This window comes from Cherax quadricarinatus, chromosome 53, assembly GCF_038502225.1.
Source record: "Cherax quadricarinatus isolate ZL_2023a chromosome 53, ASM3850222v1, whole genome shotgun sequence".
Taxonomy (NCBI): Eukaryota; Metazoa; Arthropoda; class Malacostraca; order Decapoda; family Parastacidae; genus Cherax; species Cherax quadricarinatus.
Genome location: NC_091344.1, coordinates 20,152,731 through 20,178,718, shown reverse-complemented (window position 1 = coordinate 20,178,718; position 25,988 = coordinate 20,152,731). Strand labels below are relative to the sequence as shown.

At 37.5% G+C, this 25,988-nt stretch overlaps 1 protein-coding gene across 2 annotated transcripts; it reads right to left on the bottom strand.

The window, feature by feature from the left end:
• Positions 1-2,995: 2,995 nt before the first annotated feature.
• LOC128692352 (caspase-1) lies at positions 2,996-23,404 on the bottom strand. 2 transcript variants are annotated; one of them, XM_053781484.2, is made up of 8 exons: positions 23,206-23,404; positions 17,151-17,312; positions 16,547-16,679; positions 13,565-13,685; positions 10,963-11,141; positions 7,185-7,320; positions 6,290-6,442; positions 2,996-3,525 (listed from the first exon to the last, which is right to left on the bottom strand). In XM_053781484.2, exons 2-8 carry the CDS (start codon positions 17,303-17,305, stop codon positions 3,440-3,442), a joined length of 963 nt encoding a protein of 320 aa, XP_053637459.1. In that variant the 5' UTR covers positions 17,306-17,312; positions 23,206-23,404; the 3' UTR covers positions 2,996-3,439. The 2 variants fall into 2 exon arrangements, with proteins under 2 accessions (XP_053637459.1, XP_053637458.1); XM_053781483.2 differs by having other exon boundaries at positions 3,297-3,525; positions 6,290-6,448; positions 23,206-23,346.
• Positions 23,405-25,988: the final 2,584 nt, after the last annotated feature.

The following is a 25,988-nucleotide window of genomic DNA, read 5'->3' as shown; positions in this document are numbered from 1 at the left end:
GTACTGAACGAATTTGTTCCCATAAGGAATATTGTGAATTAGATTAGTCCATTTCAGACCCCCAAACATACACGTACAAACGCACTTACATAAATACACTTACATAATTAGTCGCATTGGGAGCTGATCGTAAAGCAGGGGTCCACTGTATTTGGAAAGCAAGGGACTTGAGTGTTATAGTGAGACTGTCTTCTGTATTCTGCGAGTCAGGAAACAGGAAAGACTGTTCACTCTAGAGATTCTATAGAAAAAATAAGTGTATAAAATTTACAAGAAGCCAGAGGTGAGTCTCTGCACCGAGTGTAAAATAGTGAACTCATTCACCTATACATCATGTAGTCTCTTGTTATTGTATGTGGACATAATCTATAGCATTATTATGATTATATTCAAGAGTGAGTGCTAAACCTATAGAGGTCATTCAAGCAATCAAAAACCCTTCAACATTTAGCCCCCTCCTCCCTTACAGATATAATGTATAGGGACACCCATATTGTTTGTGGCAGTGCTTTGGCTACAAGTAGGACATATCTGTGAAAAGTGACCTCAGGAGCGATCATCATTAAAGACTTGCCCAGCTATCTTTGTTTTTGTATGAAACTAAGATGACCACTATGTTATGACTCCCTAAGAGTTCTTTAAAGAATACCTTATTTCTTTCATTGTTGTGAAAAGCTTAGCTAAACACTATGTTGTAACACCATAAGCTTCTTTAGAAGACTAGCCTAACTCCCAATGTCAGTAGCTATCTGACTGATAATTACTGAAATAGAATTGATTATTAAACCACTCAACAATTCAGGTAGTATCACAGAAGAAATGCTTACCATTATCTAAAAAAAAGTTGCAAAAGTATTATCTCCCCCTACTTCAATATCCTACACCTTTCCAGACTACCTCAAAGGCGGTGCTCAGACTGATATTCGCAATTAGATCAATGTTCAATCTATCAATTCTATCAAAAGTATTTGAGAAAGCGATTCACAAGTGACTGTACATATATGTAACCAAACACTGTGTTTTCTCCTTGCCAATTTGGACTCATCTTGCTTGTCTCCGGTACATAAGTCACTTCCCCAAGTATATGACAGTCAAGATAAAATTTACAAGCTTATTCAATAAAAATTAAAAATTTAAATTTAAGAAATAGGAAAAGCTTGAGAGTAATTTATAAAATCACTAAAGCATAGTTTACAACAGAGATTGTTCAATTATATTAAATGACACGCTAAGACATGACTGAACTACTTAAGCACACATTATGTGTTTCAGCTTTAATTTAAATTCAGTATGTTTCCCACCCTGCCTCGGTGGGAAACAGCCGACGTGTTAAAAAAAAAAATTTAATAAAAAAATGTTTAATTCATCTGATAAGTTATTACACATTGTTGACTTTTTAGTTTGCTTATAATTTCAGTAGATGTTCTGTTGCATATGGAGGATTTCAACCAGGTATGTTTCTAGTGTGATGCCCGTGTGTTCTGTTACAGTTTTCCAGGAAATGTCTTACGTCAGCATCAGCATTACAGTGTAGTGTTCTAATGATGTGGCATGAACACTAGTAATAACAAATGGCACTTGTATTTTGCAGGTTTAGGAACTTGAATAAGGGCCCAGTATGTTGCCCATAATTTGAATTTTTTATTGTTCAGCAAGCTGCCTGTTTTTGGGTGATGATTGGTGCCAAACTTGCTAGAGTTTCTCTTGTTTGCCAGCTAAATATGCATCCATCACCTTCTGAGATCTAGGACTTACAACGACAGGGTGTATAAAAAAAAAATGTATTCACAAATATGAAATAATATTTTTCATAATTATTCCAAATTCCATATACAGTACTTCAGAAGTGCACATACAATTGAAACCCATGATTTATGGGGTAACATTAGGCTCCTGGAGGTGATGCAAATCCTGAAGCTGCAGATATTGTTAAATTTCTCATGTACAAATGATTTAACTGTTTTTGCCCATTTATTTGAACAATGCTTTAATCTGGCTAATATTAACATTCATAAGAAAGAATGAGCATATTTTTAATGAAATTCTAGGAGTATCATGAAGACAATGGCCATAAAGAATTTTTTTAATAAACCTATCCATGAAATGGCCTTCAGTAAATATGTAGAATAACTGAATCAAATGGATTACAAAGTATGTGAACTCCTGGGTCTGACTGTACAGCATATAGTTTCTGTATATGCAGAAAATTACTGTAATCAAGAGAAAATATTCTGAAAATAAATCACAGCAATATAGTTTGAGCAACAGATCATTCAGTTTCTTTATTATGGCAAGATAACTGTTCCAATTAGCTACACTACTCTATGTGCAAATATTAAATTCAATCACAAAATTGTCAAACTACTTACACAATCATAAATATTCATGAAAGACTTGGTCATTGTGCAAAAACTTGTACTGTGATGTCAACTGGACACTTATCACACATGGCACTTCTAATGTGCATCTCTTATACAAATTTGCTACGAATACACCTAAAAAAAAATCAATGATACATACAGTATACAATATGACACTGTTATACAGTACGTACAATATTTATCTCATCCGAGTCAATATTAATCTACTGTTTACAGTTATTTACTTAGATTTGTTAAACAAAATGCAAAATTCAATTTTGCATGCTTCATCATATTAAGGTGAAAATACTTTAAATAGGAAAATTAACAACTGTTATTCTGTGACCAAAGATCTTATGTTTGTGTACTTCTTAATGAAAGACATTTTTATACCAAAAACTTATCATTCATGGTAATGAAAGACATTTTCTTACCATTAGGTTACCATGGTAATGAAAGACATGTTCATCTAATAGAGTTCACATACACATCAAAATAAAAGAATCTTTATCAGATACTAACCTGTGAATTCATTTGTACACACAGTGTTAAAAGTGCCAGAGAATTATACAACCACTAATTATTTGCAATTTTAAATTACAACAATTATATTAGGTATACTGTATGAATATTAAAAATCATATTTTTTGTTGAACTGCTTATTCCTATCTTTGAAGAAACAACATTATCAATGTAGAACACATTAATTTTCTTCAGAATTATAACTATTGTAATTTGCTACAGTGACTTAAGATACTACACTTGTAACAATGGATTTATCATTTGTTAGATTTGTTTAACCAGTAATTACAATCACACTAGTCAGGGTTTGCTAAAACATGGTTAAACTTCCACAATGCCTTGTTTTTTCTTACTTTTCTTAGACTTGGGATTTTCCAAGATTTTATCTTAGGTTTCACTGGGCAGCGCAAGAGCTTACTTATTCGAGTCTTGAAGGATGCTTCAGGCTCTGGCTGGATGTCAATTTCTATTTGTTCTTCTGAGGCTATTGGTGCTGCAAGTGACAGCCTAGATAAATGCTCTGACCTACCATTCTTGCCTCCCTGCTCATCCCATTGTCAATATTTGGGTAAAAGGAACACTTTGCGCATCAGAGTAGAGACAATACTGGCAGCTTGCTTTTTTCCATGCATATGTGGTTGAGCTGCAAAAAACAAAAATAATTAGTGAAACTAATTACATTTCTTAATAATATATACAGTTCTAAATTGAAAATCATTACCCTCTCATATTTTATATAAGCTATCAAAAAATTCTAATACAGTGGAACCTCGCCTTAAGAACGACCACACCATGCAAATTTTTCAGGATACGAACCGTCATGCGGTCAATTTTTTGCTTCTGGACACGAGCGAAATTTCAGGATGCAAACTTTCCCCTCAAGGGAGGTTCCTTAAATAAATAAATAAATAAAATATTTATTTCTTTGCGAAGGTTACACTGTGTTTATATATCATAATATGACTGGAGCAAAGAAAGCCACTATCATGCAAAAGTATTTCGGGCAGAGTTAACCTAATGCTAATAGACTACTAAGTCTAGACAGGTGGAAAGTGTACTAGTAGTGGTTACCAATATTTTGCTGATGGTGGTGCCAATTACTGGCAGCCTTTTGAAGTTTCTCCTTACTGTCATTAGTAGTACTATTATTATTATTATTATTATTATTATTAGCAGCAGCAGCAGCAGCAGCAGCAGCAGCAGCAGCAGCAGCAGCAGCAGCAGCAGCAGCAGCAGCAGCAGCAGCAGCAGCAGCAGCAGCAGCAGCAGCAGCAGCAGCAGCAGCAGCAGCAGCAGCAGCAGCAGCAGCAGCAGCAGCAGCAGCAGCAGCAGCAGCAGCAGCAGCAGCAGCAGCAGCAGCAGCAGCAGCAGCAGCAGCAGCAGCAGCAGCAGCAGCAGCAGCAGCAGCAGCAGCAGCAGCAGCAGCAGCAGCAGCAGCAGCAGCAGCAGCAGCAGCAGCAGCAGCAGCAGCAGCAGCAGCAGCAGCAGCAGCAGCAGCAGCAGCAGCAGCAGCAGCAGCAGCAGCAGCAGCAGCAGCAGCAGCAGCAGCAGCAGCAGCAGCAGCAGCAGCAGCAGCAGCAGCAGCAGCAGCAGCAGCAGCAGCAGCAGCAGCAGCAGCAGCAGCAGCAGCAGCAGCAGCAGCAGCAGCAGCAGCAGCAGCAGCAGCAGCAGCAGCAGCAGCAGCAGCAGCAGCAGCAGCAGCAGCAGCAGCAGCAGCAGCAGCAGCAGCAGCAGCAGCAGCAGCAGCAGCAGCAGCAGCAGCAGCAGCAGCAGCAGCAGCAGCAGCAGCAGCAGCAGCAGCAGCAGCAGCAGCAGCAGCAGCAGCAGCAGCAGCAGCAGCAGCAGCAGCAGCAGCAGCAGCAGCAGCAGCAGCAGCAGCAGCAGCAGCAGCAGCAGCAGCAGCAGCAGCAGCAGCAGCAGCAGCAGCAGCAGCAGCAGCAGCAGCAGCAGCAGCAGCAGCAGCAGCAGCAGCAGCAGCAGCAGCAGCAGCAGCAGCAGCAGCAGCAGCAGCAGCAGCAGCAGCAGCAGCAGCAGCAGCAGCAGCAGCAGCAGCAGCAGCAGCAGCAGCAGCAGCAGCAGCAGCAGCAGCAGCAGCAGCAGCAGCAGCAGCAGCAGCAGCAGCAGCAGCAGCAGCAGCAGCAGCAGCAGCAGCAGCAGCAGCAGCAGCAGCAGCAGCAGCAGCAGCAGCATGTACGTAGTGATGGGCTCTTGATCTAGGGAAATGGATCTGTGCTCCAGTTCCCTAAATTAATAATAATGATAATAATACTTATTAATACTTATGTGACAACCTCACCACTAATCATAGATAAACACAAGCTAGGTGTGGGGCTATGACTGGGAAGATACCAGAGTGGGATAGTAAACGGCAGATGCTTTCTGCCACTTCCGGAGTCGCCATCACTTGCCATATTATTGCCTATTTTATTCATTCTAGAGTATATATCATGTTTCTATGTTATTAATATTGTTTATTATATCATATTAGATGAACTGTGATAGATAACTAAGCCATAGAGTTGATATTAGCATTATTTTGTCATGCCTCCTGAGAGGCTGGAACGGATTAATTGCATTTCAATTAATTTATATGAGGAAAACTGACTCAACACATGAACAAATCAGGATATGAACAAGGTCATGGAATGGATTAAATTCGTAAGCCGAGGTTCCACTATTAACAAACCATATTTCATCAGATTTCCTTTTTCCAATATTACTGAAGAGTGGTTATCTATGGTTAATATAAACTGCTAGGGTAATATTTAGTGGAGGGGTTTGGGATATTGGCAGTTTGGAGAGATATATTGTGTATTTTTATACGTATATACTTCTAAACTGTTGTATTCTGGGCACCTCTGCAAAAACAGTGATTATGTGTGAGTGAGGTGAAAGTGTTGAATGATGATGAAAGTATTTTCTTTTTGGGGATTTTCTTTCTCTTTGGGTAACCCTGCCTCGGTAGGAGACGGCCGACTTGTTGAAAAAAAAAAAAAATTCAGGGAAATCGATTATTATAGATTTAGCCGGACTTGAGTCCTGGAAATGGGAAGTACAATGCCTGCACTTGAAAGGAGGGGTCTGGGATATTGACAGTTTGGAGGAACTTCTAAACTGTTGTATCTGAGCGCCTCTGCAAAGACAATGATTATGTATGAGTGAGGTGAAAGTGTTGAATGATGATGAAACTATTTTCTTTTTGGGGATTTTCTTTCTTTTTGGATCACCCTGCCTCGGTGGGAGACGGCCGACTTGTTGAAAACACTAGAGGGAACACTGATTTATCAGCATGAATTCAGTGAGGAATCTACCTCAGTGGGAGATGGCCAACATGTTGGAAAGAAAAAAAAAAAATCTTCCTAAGCATCAGTGGTATAGTGTACACAGTGTTTGAAGGCAATACTTACAAGGGCAGTTGGATTCAAAGTTGATAATCATATGCCTGTTAACACTTGTCATCATGGAGAGCAAGTCATCATGGGAAGAGTCTCTGTTTAGTACATGAACAAGTGACTGTATGAACCATGATCCATTTGTAGTGTTACGCCATGAGTAGTGACCTGAAACTAATAATATATTAAGAACTAAAACAAAAACTTTAAAGGCACATCCCTAGTAAACACCTGCTGTATTACTAATCAATGAAATAAAAATGTTAATTTTCACCTTCAAAAGCATAGTTTCGGTTTGATATTTACTCTGCATATACCCATCCTGTGGGCAACAGTAGTCAAAAGAGTACAGAGGCACAGGTCCACAGACTGGGTCCCACATGAAGAGCTTCTCTATGCATAACAAAGATGGAAGAGAGCTTTATGAACTGTGCTAAGAAAAGCATAAGAGTAAAAAATCAAGTAAATGAATAAAAAACTTATCATGATGAACCTGTGATCAAAAAGACAATTACAGAAATAATTTTCACTAGATCTAATTAATGAAACTGAGAAACTTATATGGTGTGATGGCATTCTTTAAAATAACCTTCAAATATAGGAGTGGGGAAATGCTACAACAGCTGTTCACAGCATATGTTACATCATAGATATAATATGCAGTAGTGGTTCGATGCCTTCAACTAAAAAAAAAAAATATAAGCTGGAAAAATTCAAAGATGAGCTGTAAAATGACTTCCAGAATTTATAAAGAATAACAGCAGTTATGAAGCAAGGCTGAAACTATAGTGGATCATTTATTATTCTGACATGTACTTCAACAAGACAATAGTATAAATCTTACACTTTCACACATTTTCATCTGTGGAGGCCAACTATTCACAGACATTCTTGCTGCCTTGTACATTACCTGGTACAGTTGACCAACAAATCAGATAATCAGCAGTGTTGGGAATCTTGTAGGATAAGTAACCTGAGTCAGTTTCATCACTTGGACGTGAGCGCACCAGTGTTACACCAGCATCCAAATTCTCTCCACGACATGCCTGTAAAATACAATGATAAAAATATATAAAAAATATGGGAAAGTTAATTAATATATTTGTTCCTCACTCTCTAAATTATTTACTTTACATTTACCCTTTCTCCATGGCACGTGGAAAAGAATTCTTCTCTGTAAGCCATGCATGTCGTAAGAGGTGACTAAAATGCCAGGAGCAAGGGGCTGGTAAGCCCTTATCCTGTATAAATTACTAAATTAAAAAAAAAAAGTCTTTCTTTCTAGGTTACCCTGCCTTGGCGGGATATAGCCCTTTTTTTTTTTTCAACAAGTCAGCTGTCTCCCACCGATGCAGGGTGACCCAAAAAGAAAATACTTTCATTATCATTCAACACTTTCACCTCACTCACACATAATCACTGTTTTTGCAGAGGTGCCCAGAATACAACAGTTTAGAAGTATATACGTATAAAAATACACAATATATTCCTCCAAACTGCCAATATCTCAAACCCCTCCTTTAGAATGCAGGCATTGTACTTCCCATTTCCGGTTTCCCTGAATCCCTTCAAATATTACCCTGCTCACACTCCAACAGCTCGTCAGGTCCCAAATACCATTTGTCTCTATTCACTCCTATCTAACACGCTCACGCACACTTGCTGGAAGTCCAAACCCCTCGCCCACAACACCTCCTTTACCCCCTCCCTCCAACCTTTTCGAGGACGACCCCTACCCCGCCTTCCTTCCCCTACAGATTTATACGCTCTCCATGTCATTCTACTTTGATCCATTCTCTCTAAATGACCAAACCACCTCAACAAACCCTCTTCAGCCCTCTGACTAGTACTTTTATTAACTCCACACCTTCTCCTAATTTCCACACTCCAAATTTTCTGCATAATATTCACACCACACATTGCCCTTAGACAGGACATCTCCACTGCCTCCAACCGCCTCCTCGTTGCAGCATTTACAACCCAAGCTTCACACCCGTATAAGAGTGTTGGTACTACTATACTTTCATACATTCCCTTCTTTGCCTCCATAGATAACATTTTTTGCCTCCACATATACCTCAATGCACCACTCACCTTTTTTCCTTCATCAATTCTATGATTAACCTCATCCTTCATAAATCCATCCGCTGACACGTCAACTCCCAAATGTACCTGAAAACATTCACTTCTTCCATACTCCTCCTCCCCAATTTGATATCCAATTTTTCTTTATCTAAATCATTTGATACTCTCATCACCTTACTCTTTTCTATGTTCACTTTCAACTTTCTACCTTTACACACACTCCCAAATTCGTCCACTAACCTTTGCAATTTTTCTTTAGAATCTCCCATAAGCACAGTATCATCAGCAAAAAGTAACTGTGTCACTTCCCATTTTGTATTTAATTCCCCATAATTTAATCCCACCCCTCTCCCAAACACCCTAGCATTTACTTCTTTTACAACCCCATCTATAAATATATTAAACAACCATGGTGACATTACACATCCCTGTCTAAGATCTATTTTTACCGGGAAGTAGTCTCCCTCTCTTCTACACGCCCTAACCTGAGCCTCACTATCCTCATAAAAACTCTTTACAGCATTTAGTAACTTACCACCTATTCCATATACTTGCAACATCTGCCACATTGCTTCCCTATCCACTCTATCATATGTCTTTTCTAAACCCATAAATGCAATAAAAACTTCCCTACCTTTATCTAAATACTGCTCACATATATGCTTCAATGTAAACACTTGATCTACACATCCCCTACCCACTCTAAAACCTTCTTGCTCATCCGCAATTCTACATTCTGTCTTACCTCTAATTCTTTCAATAATAACCCTACCGTACACTTTTCCTGGTATACTCAGTAAACTTATTCCTCTATAATTTTTACAATCTCTTTTGTCCCCCTTCCCTTTATATAAAGGGACTATACACGCTCTCCGCCAATCCCTAGGTACCTTCCCCTCTTTCATACATTTATTAAACAAAAATACCAACCATTCCAACACTATGTCCCCCCCTGCTTTTAACATTTCTGTCATGATCCCGTCAGTTCCAGCTGCTTTACCCCCTTTCATTCTATGTAATGCCTCACGCACCTCCCCCACACTCACATCCCGCTCTTCTTCACTCCTAAAAGACGGTATACCTCCCTGGCCAGTGCATGAAATTACCGCCTCCCTTTCTTTGTCGACATTTAAAAGTTCCTCAAAACATTCTTGCCATCTACCCAAAACGTCCATCTCCCCATCTACTAACTCCCCTACTCTGTTTTTAACTGACAAATCCATTTGTTCCCTAGGCTTTCTTAACTTGTTAAACTCACTCCAAAATTTTTTCTTATTTTCATTAAAATTTCTTGACAGTACTTCTCCCACTCTACCATCTGCTCACCTTTTGCACTCTCTCACCACTCTCTTCACCTTTCTTTTACTCTCCATATACTCTGCTCTTCTTATCACACTTCTGCTTTGTAAATACCTCTCATAAGCTACCTTTTTCTCTTTTATCACACCATTACTTCATCATTCCACCAATCACTCCTCTTTCCTCCTGCACCCACCCTCCTATAACCACAAACTTCTGTCCCACATTCTAATACTGCATTTTTAAAACTATTCCAACCCTCTTTAACCCCCCCCACTACTCATACCTGCACCAGCCCACCTTTCTGCCAATAGTTGCTTATATTTCACCCGAACTTCCTCCTCCCTTAGTTTATACACTTTCACCTCCCTCTTACTTGTTGTTGCCATATTCCCCTTATCCCTTCTACCTCTTACTCTAACTGTAGCTACAACTAGATAATGATCCGATATATCAGTTGCCCCTCTATAAACGTGTACATCCTGGAGCCTACCCATCAACCTTTTATCCACCAATACATAATCTAACAAACTACTTTCATTAAGTGCTACATCATACCTTGTATATTTATTTATCCTCTTTTTCATAAAATATGTATTACTTATTACCAAACCTCTTTCTACACATAGCTCAATTAAAGGCTCCCCATTTTCATTTACCCCTGGCACCCCAAATTTACCTACTACTCCCTCCACAACATTTTTACCCACTTTAGCATTAAAATCCCCAACCACAAGTACTCTCACACTTGGTTCAAAACTCCCCACGCATTCACTCAACATTTCCCAAAATCTCTCTCTCTCTCCTCTATACTTCTCTCTTCCCCAGATGGTATGTTAAAAAAAAATATCCTTTCTTACAGTCACAAGAAAAAACTATATAGACTTTAATTCCTAAATTCTATCAGGGAAGAACCATCCTGCAGTTACATCAGTCCCAAAATGGGTTCCAGGTACATTTACAGGTAAGACTGTATTGTACTTCAGTTCATTCTTAGTATGTCCAGTACAGTTACAGTGGACTAAGTCTGTTTTATTGGACATTTGTCCTTGTCCAGTAGTTGATCAATTAAGTGGATGTAGTCCACTTAATCAGAACTTTCAATATAATGGATTTTTCACTAAAGTGGGCAGCCTTATTCCCTATTGTTTCATTGGGCATTTACTGTATTAAAAATAACTCAATAAATATTTAACAAGAATCCCTAGTATGAACAGAGGAAATGGCATAAACAAACAAAATAAACATGAACACACAAACACAAAATAATGTGCAAGAAAATGATATACAAACAGCAGTCTTACCTGTATGAAAAACAATTTGGGTTTCCCAGCAAGTGTCTTACACTGATCACCTTGAAAGCTTTCAAAAAGAAACTCAGCTTTTATGTGACCATCTTTACCCCATAGTATATCTTGCTCGCCATGTGACATAAATATCACTGCCAGCATATCACAATCAGAGTGATCGGTGCCAAAAGCCACTGCAAAAGAAGAATGAACAAATTCAGTGAGGTGCATAACATAACTGTATCAGTACAGTAAATTATACAAACACTCATAAACCTAGCATGATAGAGATAAAAAATTAAGGTGTCTTTTTATCACTAACATTCCATGTACAGTGGAGCCTCGGTACTCGAACAGCTCCCTACTCGAACAAACCTCAACACTCGACCAAACAAACATGACCTGCCAGAACTTCTTTGTAAACTATTTCATGTTTCTTCGCATTTTTTGGTGTTTTCTTATATTATTTATATAAATAAGTCACCATGGGGCCTACAAAGATTAGTGATAACAGCCAACCAAAACGAAAATTGATTGGGAATAATATGTTCGATACTCGAACGGATCGGCACTCAAATAGCCTTCTGGAATGAATTAAGTTGGAGTACTGAGGTTCCACTGTACGTATTTATATATTTTGTATTACAATCTAAAAATTGTAATCCTACCTCAAGTCTCAAAGCCTGCCTCTATTTAAGGTATACAACTACTTAGGATGAGACTCATAACAGTCAATTAACACTTGCCATATCTTCTGTCATACAAGGCACACAAGCATATAAGACATATATATATGATGATGTTTCCAAGCAGCTGTAATGTAACATTAGTAAACAACTGCTAAAGCATAAAGCAAAGCCTGCCCTTGACAGAGTCAAGGGCAGAAAATTGGCATAATGAACATTGCATAATATCAAATTTGTGTGAAATGAAGCTGCATAAAGCAAGGAAAATCTGTACCTATTTACTGTTAAGTGAACAGGAACAGCAGGTGTGGTGAGATATGCCCACATCTTACTCCACCTGGGAACTGAACTTTGGTTCTCTTGGTTGTGAGCCAAATGTGCTACTACTGGACAACATGAGGTGCATGAGGGCTATGTTCTTCAGTCTGATGTATTCAATGCTCAAGTCTATTTATCAGTTTCTTGGTAAATTGACTATGACATCATAGAAGGCACAAGAACTATAAAGCATACAAGCTCCATTTTTTGGGGGTCGTTAATTCCCTATGAAAACTCGTTATACATATGTACCTGGTAGCCCCAATAGCATTATTGAGTATGCAAAAGTCTTTCCTTCATTACATTATGATCCATGAATTATATGACCAATTAGATCAGAGTCATTCATATTAAGCTATAAAATGGATGAAACAAACACAGTCAACTTCTCAGTTGAAACTGATAGTAAAATTGCAAGTAAGGAATAGCAAAACACCACATAGGATAGATAATCTAACTGAAAACTTGTACTTAAAAATGTTATTTGTCAGTGCCTTGACATTACCAGGTGTTTACTGACAAGTGAATCTATACTTTGTGCTGATAAACAAGAAAGGATAATAAAGTGAGGAGAAACTGGACAATACAGTGGACCCCCGGTTAACGATATTTTTTCATTCCAGAAGTATGTTCAGGTGCCAGTACTGACCGAATTTGTTCCCATAAGGAATAACGTGAAGTAGATTAGTCCATTTCAGACCCCCAAACATACACGTACAAACTCACTTACATAAATACACTTACATAATTGGCCGCATTGGGAGGTGATCGTTAAGCGGGAGTCCACTGTATTCTCAAAAAGAATTTTTTTTTTAATTTGAAAAATGTGATACAATATAAATAAAAGAATTTTTTAGTACAGTAAATACTGATTTACTATACTATGTGGTATGAACATTATGCAGAGAATATGTAAATTGGAAATCAGAAGATGTGGGGTTACTAAAAGTATTATTCAGAGGGCCGAGGAAGGGTTACTGAGGTGGTCTGGACATTTAGAGATAGTGGAACAAAACAGGATGACTTGGAGTGTATAAATCTATAGTGGAGGGAAGGAGAGTTAGGTGTTGTCCTAGGAACTAGAAGGTTTTGCATGTGAGGGGCTTGGACATACAACAGGCATGTGTGAGTGTGTTATATATGACTGAGTGGGGGCAAGTGGTTTTTATGACTTGATGAGCTGCTGGAGTATCAGTAAAATAACATTTGTGATTCAGGGCAACTGGTTAGCCAGACTTGAGTTCTGGAGGTGGGAAGTACAGTGCCTGCACTTTGAAGGAGGGGTAGGCATATTGCAGTTTGGAGAAACATCTGAGCTGTAATGTCAGTGCACTTCTGGCAAGACAGTAATGGTGGGAGACAGTGTCAAAAAGAAATAATAATTTGTTAATTTGGGAAACATATTTTTGAGTAGTTTTTATAACTACAGTATGAATATGTGATAATTTTTTTTACTACATGAGCTGTTTCCCATCAATATAAGGTGCCTGTTTCTCTAAGTAATACTATACTTCTATGCAACAATTCTATTGACATTAATCAGTCATCTTATATGCTAAGAATCAGCTTATGAGTAAAACTGTAATAATTGTTGTATATGGAAAGATACTTACAGTCCTGGATTTCTGCTTTGATACTGGCTACAGTATAGTTGTTACACACCTTCACTTGAAAACCCAACTGCTCAAATAGCTGCTGTACCTGATCACGGTCGCGGTCAGTGCCATTACGCTCCTAAAGATACAGATAAAGTATGTACTTTATATTATAACAGAGAACCCACCACACATACAAATTTTAACATACATACTAAAATTCATTGCATATGATAAAGAAATAGCTTATGAAAAAATATTCATTAAGAGGTCTAATAAAATCCCCAAAAATAAAAAAGCATTGTTATAGCCATACATTTTAACTAGTATATTCAAAAAACTTATTCTGTTCACACTTTCTTCTACATACAATAAATAAACTTACCAAGTATACTATAGTCCAGAAACTTTATTCATACCTGATTTCATTCCATGTTTTAGTCTTAATCCCACCTGCTTATTTTCCAGTTCTTCCTGAATAGCAAATCTCACTTTTCTCTGCCTTTCACATGAAATATTTGACTTTATTCTGTCGTTTACACTCAACTTCTCAAAATTTTCCCTTGATCCTCATATACCTTTACAAACTGATCGAACATTTCACAAGTATTACTCTTACTCAGGTCCATTTGTTAGAGTTGTCATGGGTAGCTCCCTGGGCAGCTACCCATTTACCTGCCTGAGCAGGGTTTTTGTTTAAAAAACCCTGGGTCTAACCTGACAACTTAACTCAAATGCTATTATTTATTGTGGTTTTAATACAAAGAGTTATGGTAATTTACCTCTCAATCTTTTATTGATGCTTTTTATGGGTTGGTCAAAAACACTATTTTCAAGAAAGCACTGTTTTGTTACTGGTACTATATACATTAATACTGTGCAGCATAATTAAAACATGAGCAAATCATTAATGGAATGCAGATCAATGGTAGGGATGTTACAGGTATAAAATACTCTGGCAAACTGCAGGTCTAATAATTTTTTTATTGAGTAGTTTTGTGCAGAAATCTCTCTATTTTCTGTACTATAGGGCATAAGGCAATGGATTTAGCAGAGCAATTAAATAATGAATTTGCACTTCTCTTAAACTTGAACGGTGGTGAGGGTGGGCTTTGAGAGGTCCCTGACACACTGGTTTCACTGGGTATACTGTACTTATTATATCATTTGCACCCTCCTCAAGGCATTGATTGTCCATTTTTTTTTTTTTACCAAATTCACTAAATTTGTTCAAGTTGCACTCCAAGACTTTAAATTTATGGTTTTTCACTGCAATGTCTGCGCTTCTGTTTATTTTCCTCATCATCTTTTGTTTCCTCAAACTGTTTCCAGTCTATAGCTTTATATCTGTCTTTTACTTGTTTCATGATCCTCTGTTCACACCTTCATTACCAAAAACACACTGCCTCAATGTTCCCTTCTGAATGGAGTATTTGTGCTTTATTGATTTAACAAGTCTAAAAATGAATGCTTTCACTCTAGATTTCATCATCTTTTGTGCAGCATATTTCAACATGCAATATGTATATTATACAATAGCTATTGTCAGAACAAATCTAAACATACAGTTTATAGATTCACCTGGAATCTTAATTTTTTTTTTCATCTAACATGTTAAATGATGCGTGGAGCATAATGTCAATATTTTTTTTTAAACGAATCAGCCATATCCTACCAAGGAAGGGTGACCTAAAAAGAAAAAAATAAGTTTCTCTTTTTAAATTTAGTAATATATACAGGAGAAGAGGTTACTAGCCCCTTGCTCCTGGCATTTTAGTTGCCTCTTACGACACACATGGCTTACGAAGAAAGAATTATTTTCCTCTGCCCCATGGAGAATGTCAATATTGTTTTAATCAGACAAATCAATATTGTTCTAACAAGACATATAATAATACAGCAGAGTGCAGTATTCATTGTAGAAGTTAAGTGAAAGTACAGTACAGAACTGTACTCTGCACTGTGCACAGTATTGTACTGCAAGGATTAGAAAGATTTTAAGTACAGTGATACCTTGCATATCCGGCCTGCCATTATTTGAACCTCGCCAATTTCTGAACAGGCCCTGGAAAAGGGCAAAATTCTAAATTTATTACCGAAACATCCGAACAGCAATTCGGATATGGCAGAAGGCTGAATCAAACTTGGCACACACTTTAGTGTACTGGTTGGCCACTAGGAGCGTGGCTCCAAGTGGCTAAAAGGTGCTGAAAGAAAAGTGATGGCAAAGCCACAGAGCTTGGAACTCGATCAGTGCGTGATGAAGTGGTACCTACAGTAATGTGGTAGTGGTATGATGGTTCATGGTGCCAATGTGCAGGACTGGCTAGTGTGTGATGAAGATGACCCTGGTGTCCAATCTCTGATGGATGCAGAGATTGCAGAATCAGTGTTGCACCCGGAACATTTCAAAAGTGACGACAACGACAACCCAATGCCTCCAAGACCAAAAACTCCGGCAGCAAGGGCAAGTGCTGAAACACTTTTGAAGTATTTGGAGCATCCACTGTCCACAGCCCATTTGAAAAGTTATGGTCCTGTGGTCCGTGAAATCCGGGGGGTTGTTATTTGAGCCCAGAGTGTCTGGTCCCACCGCCAGATTACGTTGGACTCGTTTTTTAAACTTACAAAGCCGTCGCCAATGGCAATATGACACGGTATGGATGGCGATATGATGGTATAGATGTGCATTTTTCCCCTTCATGTATCCAAAAACTCCGGGTTTCCGAACCGGTCTCAGCCCATATACATTGGATATGAGAGGTATCACTGTAATTTATGTTTTTACATCAGTATAATTATGTCAATATAAGATACGTAAAAGTTAAAAGAAAAACATTAATAATCTATTATAAATCAATATACACTGTATTAAGAGGTGCTCTGCATTACGTGCCATTATATACACATGGCTGAAGGAAGATAAGAAAAATAGATATATTTTCAAACATTCAATAGAACAAGTTCTCACAAAACAATTCATTATTATTAAATGCTTACCCCAAGACCAGTATTACGATCAAAAACCCGATGATTAAAAATTATACAATGACCACGGTGACTGTGATTTCCACTGTATCGTATGGCTTCAACTTCCACTGGCATTCTTGCTAACCTTGATACATTAACATCTCTGAGGAATAAAGATTAAACTTATAAATACCTGTGTATAAGTTGTATTTAAATATATATGGATGTACATACATATTTACATGCGTACACAGTTTTGCTTGAAGCAAATTTTCCTTAATGCAGCAACCCCATTTTTACCAGTAGTCTCTTACGATTATGGCTAAATTTTAGATTGACTATTTTCTTTCACTTTTTTTTGTACAAATTCATCTTTTTTTTTTGTATATTAATATTTGGTGCAAGTGTGGCAAGCTCATTTTTTTTTTTTTGTAAACATTAACCAAGAAATGTGTAACTTGCAGTCTCAGAATGAATCCCACGTTTTACCTGTTTTCACAGGTTTGCTTGATGTAAATTTGCTTTACGAACTATCAGCCAGGTACATATCTAATATTAAAGTGAAAAGGCAGTTAATCATTCACTGATACTCATTAAATTTAAAATTTAGGTTTTACTTAAAATGACATCTTACGTGATTCCTTGTTTTCCAGCATCTGTCAAATCTCCATTAGCACCCACTGCTGCATCTGGGCTGCCATTCTGTCCATTTTTTCCTCGTTGATGATCATTTGAAAGTGGATCTGTTACCACTACCTCTCCACCATTTTGCCGAGTGACATTCTCCATACTTGATCTATGATGAAAAAATTTCGATATGAAACACTAGTGGCATTTAGCTGTTATAATGCAGACAACGATTAAGAGGAAAGGGGGCATTGAGTATCAAGGAACTATAACTTGCTTGTAAACAAAACTCGGTGAGTAATGTACACACAAGCAGAATACAGATTCTGACATAAAATCTTAAAAGCAATATAGTACAGTAGTAAGATATACAATGTTAACAAATTTCAAAATGACTTTACAATACAGTAAAGCACTACCATTTCATACACTTAGAGAGAAATTTTCTCATTCTGATTTATATCTCAGTGTTTAGAAATTCAGAAGACATTTTACTGAATAGAGATGATTTTAGTTGGTTCCAGGACTGAAAGTAGCTTGAAATTGGCCTTAAAGCAATAGAAATATTAAATATTTGCTGTTATTCCTGAGAGCAAGGAAGGCCTCCCTGCATCCCCCAGTCTGTTTTATGGGTTTTTACTAGTCTGATTCAATTATTGGGATGCCTTAAATCATGACAAATCATTCCTGAGAAACAGGGCAAATCTTAAATTTTTTGTGATGTTTCAAAATAGGATTAATTATTATTATTATTATTATTATTATTATTATTATTATTATTATTATTATTATTATTATTATTATTATTATTATTATTATAATCAAAGGAGAAATGCTAAACCCATAGGTTATACAGCACCTGTGGGGAAGGGGGGATGTGGAAGGTATTCAGGCTTAATTCAGGGACCTGGAGCACAGATCCAATTCCCTTGATCAAGAGCCCCTCACCAGCATCAAGGAACCTTCCTTGAGGGGGTTCAAAATAGGAGGAAAGTGTAATACAGGAGAGGATTGGGGACGTAATTATTGCAAAGAGGAATTGTTTTAGTGCCTGGAATGTCTACAGTGTTTATTCTGGACTCTGTTTTTAAATTAAAAGTTTTTAATTTTGCATAAAATTGATCATATTACCAAATTCTGTGCACTTTATATGGTAGTTCTGATATATGAATGGGCAGTTTCTTCGACTCAACTGATGGAATGGAATGCATACTAGTGAAATAGCTAAAAAAATGGGTCAAATTGAGCAACTGAATTAACTTAATATAAGATACAAAGTTGGTACAATTACCAATGCACAACTTTGCACCAGCGTAATTAGGTAAGTTTTCCATCAAAATTATTACTTTTTGTGTCATTACCTTCACAAAAATATTCTCTATGGTTTCATGGTTTTTTGTGAGCACTTTTAATTTCAGAGGTCTGGACAATGAAAAGGTTAAGAAACATTAATTAAAATATATTATTTTGACATGGGATGAGCAATAGTAGTACAGTACTGTATTACAAAACAGAAGCTTACTATCTATATACACAGTTGTGGAAACTTATTTGGTCCAAAGTTTCACAGGAGCCCTTGACATCCACACACACACAAACACACTGGTTGAAGAAGGTAACGAGATTGATGAACTGATAGCTCTATCTACCTTTCAAGGGAGGTCTAGGTAGGTTTATACAATTGGTAACTAATATTAGAAGTGATGAGGTAACCTTAGATATTAACATAGGTAGGGTTAGGCCTTTAATGTAGGTAAACACTTGGTTATATTAGCTAGGGAGAACTGGCAGCCCCAGGTTTGAACATGGAAGCGTGGGTCTTTGAGATGCGAGCTCTCTCTTCTAAGATCAAACACCATTGGAATAACAAGCGCTGTGAACAGCAGTGCGGCGCTCCCACATGTCTACATATACATACAGTACTAGACTTGGGGAAACTTGGTGGAGGTACCCCGAAGTACTATGGATGCCCTCCTCCGTTCAGCCCCATTACAGTAAGACAAGATCTTGCTTTCTCTCAGTTCTGGCCAGTTTCTGGGGGTAAGTGTGAGTGAGTTGAACTGTGGGTCTTTGTACAGTCAGACGCCAGTAGACCAGTATGTACCGGCATCCCCTCTAAGTACAAGTCAATAAGCTAGTGTCTCTTACTGCACAGTTTTACTAGGGGATACACACCCTCTTGGAATCAGGAATTTCTCAGGTGCATGCAGGTCACTAATACCAACTGAATATTTGCAGAGATTAAGTCCTTGACTGCATGTGGTGACTTGAAGGGGAGAGTCCAGAGGGATTAACCCTTTGACTGTCGAAGGGCCAAATCCTGAAGTTGCTTCTGGTGTCGCAAAATATTCGAAAAAAAAAAAAATTATTTTTTCTTATGAAATGATAGAGAATCTTTTCCCGATTGTAAAGACACCAAAAAAACGAAATTTGATGGAAAACTGACGGAATTACGTTCTCGCGAAGTTAGCGACTTCGGCGATATTTAAAAATCGGCAATTTCGCCCACTTTGAGCCCTATTTTCGGCTAATTCCGTTATTCCAGTCAACCAAACTCATAACTATTTTTTCAGAACTCTATTTTTTCTATCGATTGAGTACAAGAAACTGCCCATTTACCGATTTCAACTACCCAATAACATGGTCAGAAATTTGCAATTTGGCCAATTTCACGAAAATTAAAAAATACGACAATTTCAAAATAAGGTCCAGAATGAACAATGCAGACATTCCTGGCTCTAAAATAACATTTTCATTGTTCATCAGTCATGTCTCCAGGTCCCTGTGATATTACTCTTGCTTTTTATTTTGAAATTTTATTCAAACAAAAAATAGAAGATTTACTGTTATGCAGACTACTGCAATACTGTAATAATTGTAAAAATTACATCAACCCATTCATGACTGCATATTAGAATGGCTATTTGGACATTTATTGGACAATGACATCATTTGTTCACTTTTGAACATCGGCAAAAATCAAACATTTCCTGTACTTTGTGCTCCATTTCCAGGTTCTTTTTATAGTAAAATTAATCAAAATCACCTCCATTTCTATAATATAGTTTCCATTCTATCAAATGAGACCAAGAAAACGAGAATACAACCACAAATACTATACGAAAATAGACCACAAAGTCGGCATTTTAATTAAAAAAAACGGTCGGAGTTTTTTTTTTCTCATTATGCACTGCGTGCTCCAGGATTTTTTTTATGTGGTGCACACTGACCACACAGACCCATTCTCTCACATGTGGGCCTACTAGCTTTCTCCTGCCTGATTTGAAGCCGCTAGAATTTATGAGTATATATACGTCAAACACGGTACCTCGCAAACGTATATATACGGCCGCGACAGTCAAAGGGTTAAGGCTTAGGGAGGTTGGAAGACTAGGTGACATAGTCTTCTCCACCAAGTAAGTTAACCCTTTTGGTCGTGCATGCAGAGGGGAAATTTTCTTGCAAGTTCAGTTACAGTGGACCCCCGCCTTACGATATTAATCCGTTCCTGAGAGCTCATTGTAAGCCGAAATTATCATTAGCCGAATTAATTTTCCCCATAAGAAATAATGGAAATCAAATTAATCCGTTCCTGACACCTCAAAGTATGAAATTATTTTTTTTACCACATAAAATATTAATTTTAATACACACAAACTGAAGAAGACATGCACAATTACTACTCTACTAAGAATAGAATACATGACACTTATCTTTATTGAAGATCTGGTGATGATTGATGGGATGGGAGGAGGGGAGAGTGTGGAAGTTATTGTTTAGAAGGGGAATCCCCTTCCATTAGGACTTGAGGTAGCAAGTCCTTTTCCAGGGTTACTTCCCTTCTTCTTTTAATGCCACTAGGACCAGCTTGAGTCACTGGACCTCTGTCGCACAGCAAATCTGCCCATAGAGCTCTGTACCTCCCATTCCTCTAAGACTTTCCTAAAATGGGCCATAACATTGTCTTTGTACAGGTTGCCAACACGGCTTGCAGTAGCTGTGTCAGGGTGATTTTCATCCGTAAAGGTTTGCAGTTCAACGCACTTTGCACACATTTCCTTAATCTCTTTTTTCAATTCCTTACTAATTCTCGCCCTTTTTACCACAGGGATGGCACTAGAAGCTTTCTTGGGGTCCATGGTGACTTATTTTGCAGTTAGAAGCACTAAAAACACTGGGATAATGTGAAATGTACCGAATGTATGCGTAGATGCGACCGCATTGGCTGGCTTGTAAACACTGGTGCTGAGGCCACACGTGGGAGATGAATCATGTAAGGCGAGTTTTTTTATCATGAGGCGAGGCAAAATTTTTGTGTTCAAATGCTTCGTATGGTGGATTTAACGTAACGCAATGCGTTCGTAAGGCGGGGGTCCACTGTAAATGGAAATGTGTCCTACAAGCCACTTTTGAGCTCTGAGAGGATTAGTCTCAGAGTGTCTGTGTCAACAGTACTCGCCAGGGAAGCAGCTTACAAGGAGGCAGTCCAGACAAATTTCCACAACAGTATACAAGTGAAAAACAATAAAAAATATAATATAAAAGTAAGGGGAGAGATTTAGTGGTGCAGTACATTCAATATAATAATAGACAATATTAAAGCATTTAACATGATAACAAAGTATATCAATAATTCTCGGATTTAATGGCATAAAATGTACTGCAATTAAAGCTGGATGCAGTACTTATTTCATGAATTTAAACATTTCAATGTACATAGCTCAATATATGGCACTGTGTTTGCTAATGTAATGTCATGAATGAAAGAAAAGTTGGTTAGGTTAAAATAGTTATTATTATTTATTAATAATAACAATAATTATTTAATACTAATAATCATACTGGTCAAATTAAAATAGTAAAGCAATTTTTTAGATTTAATAAAAAAGTACAGTATATATTTTTTACAAGACTTAGGATATATATGACCAACAGCCAGGTGCCCCAGCATAATAAGATATAGACCCACAATGCCACGTGTACCACTTCATTTATTTTAATTTTACTTATTAGTAGTTAACACACTCACCTGTGAGTTTTAGGACTCACTTCCCATAGGTTCAAACCCCACCTATTCCATGATTTGTTTGCAATTGTGTCATCATGATTTTGTGAGTCGTGACTGATTTTCACTGTATCTAATAGACTGCTTAAAATATTATGAGGACCTCGATGGAAATTAGCCATTTTATCTGACCTTTTTTTATACATTATACTGGGTAATTTACACATGTTACTATGTAAGACGATTGTGTAAAATTTTACCTATAATAATAATAATAATAATAATAATAATAATAATAATAATAATAATATTTTATTTTGATATAATACATGTTTATACAAAGGAATATAATAATTGGGTGTACATGCTAAAAGCCCCTTTATATGCAGAGCATTTTGGGCAAACTTAAACTTAAGATTAATAAAGCAATAACAGCACATATGATCATTATAAGAGTTACAATGAATATAAGAGAATTGAGTATTCTATTCGGTCATGCTATATGGCTTTAATAAGTCTTGTAGAGAATACGTACAATTTTTATTATTAACTTTATTGTACATCTCTACAAGATTTATTAAAGACATATAGCATGACCTAATAGAATACTCAGTTCTTTTGTATTTACTGTAATTCATCTAATGACCATATGTACCTGTTATTGCCTTATTAATATCAAGATAATTTTAAGTTTGCCTGAAATGCTCTGCATATAAAGGGGCTTTTAGAATGTGCACCCAATTATTTTATTCCTTTGTATAAACATGCATCATGTCAAAATAAAATAGACTTACTGACATACCTACTGCATGAAAAAGACACTTATGTGTAGTTCAGGATATTTATTAAAGGTAAAGTTTCCTCTAATATAATGCCCTGAACTGTACATAAGCATTTTTCTACACATGTTGTCGGTATCACCATACCATTATTCACACCTACCATAGATCTACACGCTGTAGCGCTTTCTTTAATTTTAATAATAATGTAGATCTACTGGGCCATATGAAGCTGGCCGTTAACACGCAACACTTTTCAATCAGTAACAAAGATCTACCTTAAATGTAGCGAGTATCCCGTTGCTTCTTGTATTATCTTGTGTGGCTGCTGCTACTGTGGGAAACCCGTGCTCCTGTTGACTTCCTTTGTTCTGTCTTGCTTGTGAAAGCTCCTTCAGGCCCTCTAGTCTCTGACTCACCGTGGCTGAACTTCAGCTCCTGGGCTCAGTTCTACCCTCATATATATATATATATATAGAGAGAGAGAGAGAGAGATGGTAGTAGTAATTCAAGTTTGTAATACTAGCAAGGGTGACGCTGAGTACAACCAGTCAGTGGTTGTTGTTGTTGTTGTTGTTAGAATTGTTTAGGGCTCAGACGGCTCATGGTGTAGTGTCAGACACTGCATCTTCTTGGGATCTTAAAATACGGCTCATGCTGTACCCAGCCTTACCTTCTCAGTGATGTAGATAGTTTAGAAACCCGTCATATTGAAGAATGAGACACTTGAGCAACATTTTTGGGAATCTTTATTGAGTGAGGAGACGTTTCGCCAGCCAGATGCTTCTTCAGTCCAATACAACCCCAATGGAAATAAGTCACTTTGAGTGACTTTCTTGGCTTATCCTAGGTAATTTACACACGTTACTATGCATGATAATTTGTGTTATTGTATTTATGTGTACCTGTATCTAAATAAACTTACTAACCCCAGTAGACATAAGCAAGTACCCTATTTGGCTCAATGACCAACGGTGTGTGGCCCGGTGGCCTGGTGGCTAAAGCTCCCGCCTCACACACGGAGGGCCCGGGTTCGATTCCCGGCGGGTGGAAACATTTCGACACGTTTCCTTACACCTGTTGTCCTGTTCACCTAGCAGCAAATAGGTACCTGGGTGTTAGTCGACTGGTGTGGGTCGCATCCTGGGGGACAAGATTAAGGACCCCAATGGAAATAAGTTAGTCCTCGATGACGCACTGATTTTCTTGGGTTATCCTGGGTGGCTAACCCTCCGGGGTTAAAAAATCCGAACGAAATCTTATCTTATCTCTTATCTTACAAAAATCCTCAAAGCAAAAATTAAAACAAAACCATCAAGATATTTTTTTTATTTTATATTTGTCCCGCGAAACCAGGGAGAAATTTAATGAAAAATGTGTTACTTGATTTTCACAGAACTTAACTTCAATACCACAAGGGAGAAAAGGGGAATTTGTAGGCGCATCAGAAAATAATTATTTAAAATCGAGCACATTTCATTCTCTTTGTCAGTAAGATGCCCATAGTTATTTTTGAGGGGACCTATCTTATCTCTAACTTTTGTTCTATAGACCTGGAAAAAACTTTTTGGGTTAGTTTTAGAATCCCTAGCAACTTTAATTTCATAGACCCTTTTAGGTTTTCTTATCCCCTTTTTAATGTCCCTCTTAATGTCGATATACTGATTCATAAGATGACCCTCACCTCTTTTGATACGCCTATAAATTCCTTTCTTATACCCTAGTAGATATTTCAGCCTATTATTCATCCATTTTGGGTCATTTCTATTTGATCTAATTTCTTTATACGGGATAAACGTTCTTTGAGCAGCATGTCTAGTGCTCAGAAAACTGTCATATTGATAGCTCTCTTCGTTACCCCAGTCAACAGATGATAAGTGTTCTCTAAGCCCATCGTAATCTGCTAAGCGAAAATCTGGAACTGTTACTGAGTTGTCCCTACTATCATACTTCCATTCTATGCTAAAGGTAATTGAGTTGTGATCGCTTGTGCCAAGTTCCTCATTAATTTCTAAATTATTAACAAGGGTTTCCTTGTTCGCCAGAACCAAATCAAGTAGGTTATTTCCCCTTGTAGGTTCTGTCACAAGCTGCTTCAAAAAACATTCCTGAAACTACTTCTAAGAAGTCATTTGATTCTAAACCCCAGTCAAGAAATTCCAATCAATGTGACTAAAGTTAAAATCCCCTAGAATTACTACATTATCGTGCCTTGTGGCCTTAACAATTTCCTCCCACAGTAATTTCCCTTGGTCCCTATCTAAGTTTGGGGGACGGTATATCACTCCTAGAATCAATTTTTTATGCCCCTCTGAAAATTCTATCCAGACAGACTCTGTATGTGTTACCTCAGACTTAATACCCATTTTTATGCAACAGTTCAAGTGATCTCGGACATACAGTGCCACCCCACCTCCCTTACCGATATTTCTATCTACTTGGAACATGTGGAAAATACTGTACATATTTTCCGGAAATACGGTAATTTATAGGTAAATAGATGGCCTATACTGTATTTAATAATATTTGTCATAGAAAACGGAAAGCCTGCGTCTGGGCAGACTCGCCATCTTGGTTTTGAATTGGATACAACGTTAGTGTAATGGGAAGGAATTTTCGTGCTCTGGAGGTTAAAATTGGGCTGACACCTCTCAAATAGGAGGCGAAATTGTTGGACATGCATTCCTGCATAACTTGAGATATCAGACGACTGGACAAGACAGCTCCAGGAACCTCAGATAAGCTCTATAGATTTGTGTATAATTCTGGCCAGTGTTTTCATAAATTTAGTTAGTGAGGTTTTTCTGAGTATGATACAACTTAATATCCAGTCAAATTGGTGAGTGATATTAAGATATATTTTCCTTCTGTTATGTAATTGTGTATATATATAACCATTTATTATTTTTAATATACAGTCCACAAATTTATATATTTGCCAGTATTCCTGGTGTATGTATATTTCATTTAATTAATAGGTCCAGAGCAACTTGTGGTTATGACAGTGGTAGGTATCGAAGGGGGACATTTTTTGCGACCTAGGTGTCCCAAATTCCTACTT